We start from the raw sequence: 12,126 nt of genomic DNA on the forward strand, positions 1-12,126 counted from the left end.
CAGAAAATGTGAGAGGCTAAAATTTGCATCTGGACTTCAACCCCACAAAGCCTACCAACAAATTGAATTTCAAACACAGAAAGCAAATCCCAAGGACTTCCCTGAAGCTAATCACAGTGCACAAATAAAAAAATACAAAGTTTTTGCAGAATCTGGATCAGAATTTGTCCTTCTGATTAAAACAATAAGGATTCTTGTAGAAGTGCTCTGCATTTAATCTCTTATGCTTAAGGTTAAGCATAATGCTTATGCTTGCTGTCATTAAATATTCTAAGCTCCTTTGAAACCAATTGCCAGTAACAAAATATTTACTGCCACTATAGATCAGATGCTGTATTTTTGATTATGTTTCACACATCATCTGCAATAAAAGTTATGAAATTTTAGTCACCATTTGAAGAATAAATCCATGCCTTTGTGGCAAAAAGCCCACTCTCCAATGATTTACAGTTGTGTCATGGGGTAAAATGGACCATACTCCTGGAAAATCCTCAAGTTTTCAAATTTCAAATGGAGACACATGCATTTTAAACACACATTTATTTCTGCCTATATTATCATTTTTCCCTAAATAGCACCATCATTCTGTCAAACCATTCTAGAATAAACTGAGAAATAATTGGTTTTTAACCAAAAATAATATGAGCAATAGAAGTTGCTTAAGCAGGCTATTACAGCATTAATGAGGTATTATTTCTAAACCAATAATCCCACATTTTATATTTGTAGGAACATACACAATATGCACACCAGAAGGTTACTTCATGGATGACATTTCTGAACATAAAGACAAGGCCAGATTCAAAATAAATTTAAAGTCACATTATATATTATGGGTAAAAATCTAGATGACAAACGAGATTTCTACGTGAGTCTGAATTTTATATACTAGGACACATTAAATAATTTTCTCTATAAACAAAACCAAACCAAACTGACTTTTGTTGTTATAATAAAGAATCTGCAGTAAAACCAGAGGGTAATTCATCCAGTCATATGGTCCTGAAAACTAAGGAGCTGCAATGAGTCAATGATAGGACAAGTGGTTATTTTGATGCAGTTACTGCCCAGCTGCACGTGTGGAGAACAGCCCATCACTGCCATCACTGCTGCTCTTGGGCAGGATGCCTAAATAAAATAGGAAGGGCCTAAATAAAATAGGAAGGTAGAGAATAAACCTAACCAGCTGGCAGCAAGGAAAGAAAGCACAAGAAATAAGACACACAGATCAATTAAACTGTTGAAAATAATGCCTTAAGAAGGAACAGCACTCAGTGCTTGTGTCACAGAAGGTTCCTGGTGAAAACCAAGCTCTGGAAAATGAGGGTACCCACAGAAATCATCTCCAGATAAACATCCCACCAACCTGGGCACCTGAGTAGCTTCTGCAGCATGACAGCAGGTAATGACAGCCCAGCCACAGGGAGGTAGAACTGGGAAGTTTCTTTTCCTCAAGTTTAGGTACAAATCACACAAATCACAGCTACACACTTTATGTTTCCTCTACAGCAGAAACATCTGCACCTCCTCTCTGGTGGAAACTCTGGACAGTGACTCAGTTTATACCAAAACTAACATTTGTGAATGAAAACCACCCAGAATTTCCAACTTCCCCTTTCCTCCCCAGTATTTACTATAGAGCAAACTTGGCCTCTGACATCCAGATGTCTCAAAGTTGCTAAGATTAACTCAGATGTGCAGTAGTGATCAATTAAGCCACTTGCAAAACAGCCACAGGTTCACTGTACTGATTGTCTCAAGTTTCCCCAAAGCACCGTGCTGCTCCCCACTGAGGAACCCATTAACATTTCCCAACCAGAGCACAAAAAACTCCAAGTACAACATCTGGATTTCTAGACTGCAGACAAAATACCAGATATTGGTCCCTGCTACTATCACAGTGTAACATCAGCAATGTGGGCACATCCAGTACAGCTGCAAAGGTGAAGCCAACAGCACACACAGCCAGGCACCCACTGAATGGGCACAGTGATCTGCTCTCCACACAAAGCCACTGCAAACTGAGCATCTCTGCCAGCACACAGACAGGCTTCCTGAACAGCACACGTGCCCAGCACCTCTTACATACAGATTTGCTGCTTGTATGCTAAAAACCAGCTGCACCAAGAGCTTGAAAACCCAGAGAGAAGTGTGGTAAACCTGTGCTGGCTGCCTGGGGAGATGGGTGTGCAGCAGCCGTGGCCTCTGCTGGCAGCCTGCTCCAAGGACACTCATTGACATCGGGACTGGGAAAGCAGCTCCAACCAAAACATGTGGCAGGCACAGCAACACAAGATGAGTCAGCCAAAAAGTTGTTCCAAGAAATGCCAGAGATGCAGCAGGTGAATTCTACATGGCCCCATGCTCCAAATATGCATCAATAAGAAACAGGGTGCTAGAAACTTCAGGTGGGAAAATGAAGGCTGTTTCTCTTTAGAAGAGCCACTGGAAGTTACAGAACCAAAACAGACATTCACAAGGCAGAGCACCAAACAACTGGACCTAAAAGGTATCTCTAGAGCTGATTTTCTTAGCTGTAAAAGCAAACTGGCCAGAACATAAAATTTTAAAACTGCTTATTAGGAATTGTGGATCTCCTGGAGAGCCATTAACACAGAGCAAACTTCCCAAGAAAGAACTCCAGAAACTAGGAACTAGGGTATTACTAAAGACAAAGGCTACATTCCTAAAACACAAAGCAATGCCTAATTCTATTAAGACACAATCTTGTAGCTGTAAAACTTTAACTAAATAAATCTGGTAAACTCAGAGAGAGAAGGAAACTCAAGCATATACTTCTAGAACCTCTCTAAAGACCTGGCTACAAAAGAGGTCTAAAAGACAGCTCTGTAACTCCAGGAAACACTAAAGGCATCTGAATTAAAAAGGAGCTATAACTACAGCAAAGAACAGTGATAAAAAAATAAAACCACTTTGCAAAAACGATTTGGCAATCATAATAAAGATTTAATATTACAAAGGGATTGAAGCAGCAAGAGAAAGATGAAATACACATTAAACTTTTCCAAATACACCCCTTGCAAACCAATACTCAAAATCAACTAAGCTATTTTGAAATACAACACTATATTTCAACACAGGGAAGTCCCTAAATCGCTTATTCCCACCTCTGCACCAAGTTTTTGTGCACTTGCAGTCTCATTCCTCCTCAGTATTCCCATCTTTAAGTTGCACAAAAATTCAATTTTCCTTCCTGCTCGTACTTCACAGGTTTCTCTCATCTTTTTCTCTAAACTCCACTCACTCTTGAGCTAGTTAGCAGGGCAAAACTTTTCACTTTAGAATAGTAAACAAAAACAGAGTTTGTTTGTTTCACTTCTGTCACAGACTACATTGTTACACATACACTGAAGATGCACACCATGTTTTACTGGCTTTATTTTATAAAGTTACTAGTTTAGATGTGTATGGCTGAAAACCCAGCAGCTGAACTCCCACGTCCAGGCCATGGAACTGAACTGTGGAGTGAGCATGTGAGTACTATTTACACAGCAGTACCATGATTCAGAGATCATTGAGACCTTTGCTCTACAAAGCCTGCAGCGTAACAACTGAAACATGCCCGTGATTACAACAGTAAGAATTTTCTGCTAATTCAATCATGTCTGACCTCTCCACCTTTGCTCATCTTTTAAGAGATTTTTATCACCTGAAACCATTAAATATATGCATAACTACTATTTTAGAGCTGTACTGAACTGTAGTACGTGTAAAAGCCTTGAAGAGCTCAAAAAGAGACTTGCAAGACTTAAAGTTGTTTACAAGGGCTATTTATACACAGTTCTAGTGGAGGGGGCATCTCCTAGCGCACAGTAAGAGATTGAACAGATATTCGGGGACATCTCATCAATCATCTACCCCAATTAACCTTGAGTTCACCTAGACCTTGGTAACACAGCCACGCTAACACGCCAAGCAGCAAATGGCCTTCAACAGCCCAGTACTCCTCCCAGCTGAGCAATATGAAGGTCAAACCGGAGAAGCAACAGGTGCTTTGCATTAGCTTCATGCACAGGTTGTGACAATTAAGGCAATCACATTTCTGCACAGGTGTGACTGAAAAACGGTGGATTAACTACAATACTGCAGAAAGCCTCTCATTGAGCCACTAATATTCTTCCAGTACTCTTAAGAATTTACAGTAACAAACTTTAGAAGTTTTCTCCACCTGTTGCTCAGCTTGTCCTGCTCAAGGGTGGATACGAGCGAGCACTGCCAGAAGTTCAGGTTTTCCCTGACACCTAGGTTAGCTCTCCACACGGGACAGCAGTCCGCAACTCCTGCCTGCCGGGACCGCTGGAAGGCCTCGTGGAACACCCTTTATCCACTCGGAAACTTTATTTTTAACAGACGGAGTGACAGGGGAGTCCAGCCGAGAAGTCCGAGCCCGGCGGCGCGGGGCGCTCGCCTCTCAGAGACCCCCCTCGACCACCGCTGCCGGGCGGGAGGAGCTCGGCCCGCGCCCCGCCCCGCGCCCCCTTCGCCCCACAGGGCAGGGCCCGCCCGGCCGGGGCGGCGGGAAGGCCCCGCTCGGTGCGCGGCCCGGGGCTCGCCCCGCACTCACCGCCCGCCGCAGCCGCTGCGCCGCCACCGCCCGCAACATGGTTCCGCCAGCCCGCACCGCGCCGCTCTCGCGAGAGCCGGGCCGGCCCCGCCCCGCCGCCCCATTGGACCGAGCGCCGGGCCAATGCGCGGCAGCGGCGGCGCGGCCGGAACGGAGCGGAGAGCGCGGAGCGGAGCGCGCTGAGCCCCGCACGGTCGGCACCGCCCGGCTATCTCTCCGAGCCGCCCGCTGACGCTCGCACTGCCGACTGCGTTCCCTCGCACTAATGGCTGTGTCCCCCAGCAGCGCCCGCTGTACCCCCGCACAGCTGGCTGGCCCCTGCACTGCCCCCCGGTACAGCCGGCCCTGTCCCGCGGCCCGGCTGGCTGTATCCGCCCGCCCCGCACGGTCCGGGCGATGCCGGAGGGCAAGAGCGAAGTTGCCGCTGCCGTAGGGGGCCCGTCCCGCTTCCGCGGAGCGCCTCGAGGGGAGCGGACCCCTTCCAGCCCAAACTGACCTGGTACCAGCGCCGGCCTCCTCCGGCCGCCTTTGCGTGGTTCCCCTGCACTGCTTCCGCAAAGAGTTACAGCCTTGAAAGAAAAGAAAACATCAGAGAGCAGAGTTATGCCTTCAAATGCCGGTGCTCCTTGCCAGATCCTATCCTAAGCCAATGAAATGTGCCTTGCGAAGAGAAAGGAGAAGCCTTATTTAATTTACGGCTGTGGAGGCAACAGCAGCCGGGGAGACTCCAGCCCCCGCCTGTGGCTGCCCGTGCGCTGCCAGATCCCCCGGCCGCGCTCCCCGCACCGCGGGCGCAGCAAAGGCAGGAGGGATAATGCAGGGACGGAGTGCGGGGCACGCTCGAAAGGCCAGATGTCACCGTGCCTCCCAAATGTCGCGCCCCACCAGCTGTCCAAACCACACCTAAACTTCAGTCAGGTACCACGAGCCCTGGATGGCATCCTCTGACCACGACAGATTTCTGGCTGCCTCACCCACACCCCTGTGCTTGGCCCCAAGCAGCATTAGGCAATAGCTCATGAGCTCTGAATAATTTATAGATCTATTTTATTATTATTCTGATTTCCCAGAACCAAGGCAAGACATCTTGTGCCTGCCCCTTACATGGCAGCAGGGTGCTCCAGGGACCAGACTGAGACTTGCTGGTTTTCCATACGTCTGTACTTTTTTTTGGGTGGTAAGGAGAGGGATTTAAAAATCAATGAAGCAAAATGTTTCGGGCCAAATTCACTATGCTATGCGCTATGGCTCTCTGAAAACCTGATGTCCTGGAGAAGCTGGCAGGAGCTGCCACAATGTAGCAACTGGTCCTGCCAGCCCAGGAGCCCCAAGCACACATGGATTTGGGATGCTCCAGGATGGAATTCCCATCACAGAAATCACAGGATAGTGAGCCACTGATGCAGTTTTTTCCTTCCCATCCTGAAGTGGTTTAGAGTGTAAAAAAACCCCAAACATCCCCCCCAGCCCCAGCAATTGTGGCCATTGGATTGTTCCTCCAAGAATCAGCGGAGATCTTCAGCACATCAGTGATTCGTTCTGCATTGCTGGGTCGCTGCATAAGAAGGCAAAAGGCAGACTGATCAAAAATGCTCTTCGACTTTGCCACAGTCTTGGCACTGAATCACCTTTTAAATTTATTCTGCCATGTGATTTTCACATCAGATGCCAAAAAGTGCTGCTTTACAGCAAATGGTAACCAGGTCCAGCAACTCAAGCATCTAAATGGACAATTTACTTCGTCTCAAATGTCTCTAGAATAGAGGAAAAGCAGCTGTCCTGCATATTACAACTCCCTGGCCCCAGAGCAGAACCTTAACTCCTCAAGCCCCAAAGGAGGGCTGTGAAGGGAAGAGCTAAAGGAGGTGGCAAACCTCCTTCGGGGCCTGTGCCTGATTATAAGGATTAAAGTAGCTCCAGGGCTGCTCTGACTTCTGCCTGGTCTGGCTCCACCCTTCAGTCCCAAAAGAAGGAAGAAAACAAAATGAGTGTTTGGAGCTGCCTGTGCATCGGCCGATCTGTGCGAATGACCAAGTGAAAAAACTAAATTGTTTAAATGAGGATGAGGGGGGAAATGGTTTTGCAGAAACCACAGTACCCTGGGAGGGGTTTAAAAAGAGGATTAATATTTGCTGTGGCTCTTTATCACCAGTTTGAATGATGGTTAAGGTGCAGTGTAACTCTTCAGAGATGTGGAGTTTTATACAGTGTAGAAATCCCTACCTGCATCCTAGGTAATCCAAGAAATCAACAGCAAAGGCAAAATAAGAACATCCTAGGCATCCTTAATTTGCCCATTATGTCTTTTTAATTGGGGTGTTTTACTCATTAAAAGCATGGCATGTAATTTCATAATCCTATTTTAGGCTCCAAAACTAAGCTTCCAACCTGCACATCTCATGCAGATGAAATCTTTACAACAAACATACACCTAAAAACCCCAGACCACAAGAATAAACAAAATTATCTTGTTCAAGTTGGGGCATTACTGCCTCACACTAAAACAAAAGTGAGCTGCTATCAAAATGAACCAAATGCATCATAGCCAATAATAGATTGATCCATTTGCTGTGTGTCTGCTTCATAGCACACACATCATATTTTCATGAGCAGGGTGATATTGCTGCTCTTCAGGTCAGATTTTAAGGGGTAGCATCACCAATTCAGAGACATGACAGGCTTTTTATTATATTTTCTGTTTATAATTTTGATTCAAATCCTCAGCAACACTTCAGATGCACAAATCCTTATTGAAACTGGCTTGATGCGGATTACAGCCTGAAGCACAAAGGAAGTCTTTATCACTTATGGCCAGTGTTTTAGGAGCTTATAACTGTAATCAGGTAGGGATTATATCAGCATGATCCATACAAGCTGAACGATGGCAAAAAGCTTTTTTCTATTTGACCTTCCCATGACAATAATAGAAATGGAAAACATGCAACAAACAGATGCTGCTGAAGTAGAATCACTGTCCACTGCAGGCAGAAATTACTACTTTGTATTTTGAAAGAAAAATTAGTCATTAATTAGTGGAAGCAGATCCTTGTATGGTGCATTGTTATCCAGGATTATTTCATTAGGATCTGCTGACCTAATTTCTGCATTGGAAAGAGAATTACATTTTTTCACACTATTGGGATTGGGGAAAAGAAAAAATAATAACATAGATTATTCAAACTTTTAAAAATATGGTTGCAAACAAGGAGAGGTACCTGTATTGATACGTCTACAGAAGCCAAATGAAACAAGGACCATTACAAATCTGTAACGATGTCTTCCCTGGAATCGGATTTTGGTTTTCTTAAAATACATAATTCCTAATTAAAACATATGGAATCCAGCTAATACAGCCTCATGACTAAGGGATTTAGTGAAGAGCAGGAATTTTTTTTATTACTGCTACGATGGTCCCTCTGTCACAGGTCATCCTTAGCTTACTCCTCCTGCAATCACCCTGGGGATAGCTGACTCAGATAAATTAAAAGAGCTTCATTTGGGAAGCTTCCCCAGCACACGAAAGGATTCGCCTCCTAATCTGTCAAAATCCAATAACGTTAAAGCAACTGCAACCTGCTGACAGCTCAGCAGGGCCCCAAACCAATGGGCAGGACCCACAGCCCAGCCCTGGACAGGACTAACACCCACCTGGGAAGCAGCAGCAGCAGAGGTTTCTGCTGCTGAAATATTTTGTGCCCAAGTGCTGTGAGCTCACAGGGTCCGAGTGGTTCAGCCACCCCAGGATGTTGCCAGTGACCCCTCACCCCCTCAGAAGCTGCACACAAGGAGGGACGTGTGTCCCCAGAGCCCTGTCAGCACTGGCACAAAGGCTCATCTCCACATATCTGACATTGAAGGTCCTTGCTAAGAGCCCACCACAGGTGTGCTTAGTGCTCTGCTCAGATCACTTTCCAGCCACTCACCTGCATGGCTCAGAGCAGCAGCTGCTCGTTCATGAGGCCTTATGGAAGCCTGTGGAAGGGGACAACGCCACAAGCCCTGTTTACAAAGTGCAGGAGAGAAGAAAGAGCTCCCCCAAAGCTACCCCATAGCAGGGACATCTTCTAATACTGAGCCTACAAAACCACAGACAGGTATTTTCTCTTTTTTATGAACTACTCTCCCTTGCTAATCATCTCCATGTACCAGTCAAGTAAGAAGGAAGCCTGGGAGTAACATCAGTTTGCATATTCCTAAAGAACAAAATCACCCAAGAAGTTCAAGAAACCCTTTCTTCCAAGCTCACAGGCAAGATGGGACCCTCATAACCTTCTGAAAGCAAAGGCTCAGGTTACCTTGGAAGGCAACTTGTCCTGCCCAGGAGTGCTGGTGGTTTGTGGAGGACAAGAGAAACAATGCTGGTGAGAAGAGCTCTGCTGCCCTCCCAGTGCAGACAGCTGGATGGGGTTTTAAGACCTGCCAACCTCCTTCTGCCATGCAGCTCACCTTGTTGTTAATGATAGATATGTGTAAAATTCTCTGACAGGTTGTACCAGCAATATTTTTAAAAGGGTAGCTGTGGTTTTTTGCCATTACACTGCTGGTAAGGAATCCAGATGCCACTGCATTCCCACTCACACCAGCCCAAGCCGTTGCTGCAGCAGCAGGAACAGTCACTCCAGGGGAAAAACTCTTTCCCTGCCTCTAAGGACTTTTCAAGGAAAGTTGCTTTTTCCTTTTTTCTTTCTGTTTCAGCTCAGTCAATAGCACTTTTGTGTAAGCACAGAGCTGCAGCAGGCCTTGTTTTCAGTGTTTTGGAACCTGCTTGATTTTTGATATTTTTATTGCAGAGCCCATTAGGGAGGAGAACCTTCTGGTGAGTTACCTGCCACTTATAGCACCTGGTGACAAAGGCTAATGTACCTCCTGCTTGCCCTGTCACAAAGTGTAAGATGAAGTCTACAAAGTCTGCAATTTACCCATTGCCTTTAATCCTGCAGATAACAGCATAACGAGATCCAGTGTCTGGGGGCTGAACCTAAACTATACACTTAGGTGTCCATTCCAGTGAAAGTAGTTCACAGGCAGGATGTGAGAGCAAGGCAGCCTCTCCTGTACTGGCAGGTGACACCAAGACCAAATGCATCTCTGGAAGAGATGACTGAGGTCAACCATAAATTAACAGGCTCATTTTGAGGGAGAAAAGAATAATTCTGTGTCCAATTGCATGGTCTGATATGAAGGAGACCAGAGGAGATGGGCCAATAAGTCTTTTCTGCACTCATGAACTTTCTGAATCTTTCTTATCCGGAGGGGAAAAATGGCAAGGGCTCCCTTTGCCATGTTACCATGGCTGACTCTTAATCACTAGCAGGGCTGGCAGTAGCTGTTGTGCAACACCACTTTCCCCAGCACTGGGCCCTGTTCCCCTGCAATGCTCCCAACCCCTGCTGGTCTCAGAAGAATTGAGCCCAAAGCTCCACATAGCAATTCAAATGCATCACCAGACATTAGGCCACCGGGTTAACCACTGTTTAATTTCGTCACATTTGTTTGTGAGTTATGTACGTGCCTTTCTTTTGTCAACATCTCCTTTTAGAAAGGATATTGATTTTGTTTTCAAAGGCTCTCGAAAATAAAATGAATGACTACATTCTAAGGAAGAGTCATTTTCTCAACAGCTGTAAATAATTTATTGTTCGCAACCCACCCAGATCAAAAGATACTTCATCAACTGATGTGGCAAAATCTGGTGCAAGCTGCATTTCTATTATCTCAGATCCAATTAACCATTTGGAGCAGACTAAAACATAACTAGATCAATCCAGAATCAGATTAATATCCAATCCATAATCACATTAATCACAATCTGTCCATAATTAGCCATCAGATAATCCCATTGGACAGGAGGTGACATGCAGTATCCCATTATCTCATTAATTATCTATTTTCAGTATCAGACATTGTGCCCAAACACAAGGAAATGTTTTTAAAGGAAAATGGATAGGGAATTCTCATTTTGCTACATCTTCTCCATTGAAGCTCCCAGTGTCTCAGTCCTGGAGTTTTACAACATTTCTTTGTTTTGCCGTATTCTGCTAGGACCAAGGGAGGTTTTTTGAGAGACATCGTCTTTTTAATAAAATATGACTATCTTAGGAAGATGGATAAATGAAACATTTGTTTCATGTGAAGAAGTTTGTGAAAGAAAGAAAACTCTTCATCAAAGGTTTTAATGGTAACATGATAACAATAGCTTTGCAATGCTAAATCTTATTGCAGATGGTTCCTGTCCTTTTTTGTAATGTAAGTGAAATTGCGTTCCATCTGTTTTAATTTTATAATGGACTTAATCCACGGTTGGCTCTGAAAGAATCAGCATTTACTGCCTTTGCAATCTGCTGCAAACAAAAAAAATTGTTACCGTTTCCCCTTCTAGAGGGAACTTGTACATCTATTGGGGAGCAAACCCCAGAGCTGCTCTGCAGAGAGCAGGGAGCACCCTTAGGCAGCCTCAGCCCGTGGCCAGCAGCCCCTGCCAGCTCCCACACCAAACCCGACTGGAGCTGCTGCAAAAGAGGCTGGAATCTCTGGGCGCTGTGTGGAGGAGAGCGAGGAGGAATCAGTGTGGCAGGAGAGATTGCTCTTGGCTTTGACCAGAAAATGCTTCCAGCACTTCCAAGTCACCTGAATGCAGTGGTCCAGAGGTGCCTCCTGGACTGAATTATTCCATGATTTCATGATGTGCTTTCCCTTACCCTCCCTCAGATGAACCAACAATTAACCTGTTTGTAAAACATGCGGTATCAAGCTGGTTCAATGCCTCATGGCATTACCTGTAGTCATTGTAAAGCTTTTTGTATTTCACATAGAGGAGATGCAGGGCTTTCAACACTTTTCTAGCAAGTACTTTTTTTGGCTTTTCTACTAAACTGCCTGTGCAGCACTGCTACCCTGTTCCTACCTGCCTTGTTGTGAAGGGAGTCCAGTCCAATCACACCTGCCTGGTGTGAGCACATTGCTCTGTTCAGATACAGGTGTGACTGCAGCACAGCTTTGCATAGGTTTGGAAAAGTTTGGTTGGCTCAGCTGTAACTTTACAAATTCCTAAACTGGTGGGAGGTTTGGGAGAGAAGACAGGATCCTGCCCTCGAGTGGGAAAAGGGTGATGCAACACAGACCATCCCTGCCAAGCTGCTGTATTCTCAGACATGTCTCATTCTCCTATCACTCTGACATTTTTGCATTTTATTGTTAACACATGCAGATACTGACTCACCCAGGAATCTGAATTCTGGCTCAGGCTGAAGTCACCTTCCTATACCCTCTTTTCTGCAGGTGCCCAGGCATGGACCTGTGGTGCCCCACAGTGCTGCAGAGGTTAGCATCACCTATCCCTCAGGGTGACCCCAGTTTGAAGAACTGACCAAACTTTTCCAATTGCCTTCGTAACTCTCACCCCGCACCCAGCTCTGCCACTGGCCAGCGAGCCACGCTAGCGGCAGGCAGCAGTCAGACCACAACCCCCAGCAGGGTACACAGGCAGGGAACACATGGGCTCACCCTGCCCTGAGGATGTCACTGCTGCACCGCCCCTCTGC

The 12,126-nt window shown here is 45.7% G+C and overlaps 1 protein-coding gene across 1 annotated transcript in view; it reads right to left on the reverse strand.

Annotated features, from left to right (window-relative positions):
• ETFA (electron transfer flavoprotein subunit alpha) overlaps window positions 1–4,678 on the reverse strand; it is a 30,884-nt gene extending 26,206 nt beyond the window's left edge. Inside the window, exon 1 of the mRNA XM_054642197.2 lies at window positions 4,586–4,678. Coding sequence (XP_054498172.1) covers window positions 4,586–4,624 — 39 coding nt within the window. The 5' untranslated portion in view covers window positions 4,625–4,678. The remainder of the gene's footprint in view (window positions 1–4,585) is intronic.
• Between the last annotated feature and the right edge of the window lie 7,448 nt (window positions 4,679–12,126).

Source organism: Agelaius phoeniceus, chromosome 13 (assembly GCF_051311805.1).
Source record: "Agelaius phoeniceus isolate bAgePho1 chromosome 13, bAgePho1.hap1, whole genome shotgun sequence".
Classification (NCBI taxonomy): domain Eukaryota; kingdom Metazoa; phylum Chordata; class Aves; order Passeriformes; family Icteridae; genus Agelaius; species Agelaius phoeniceus.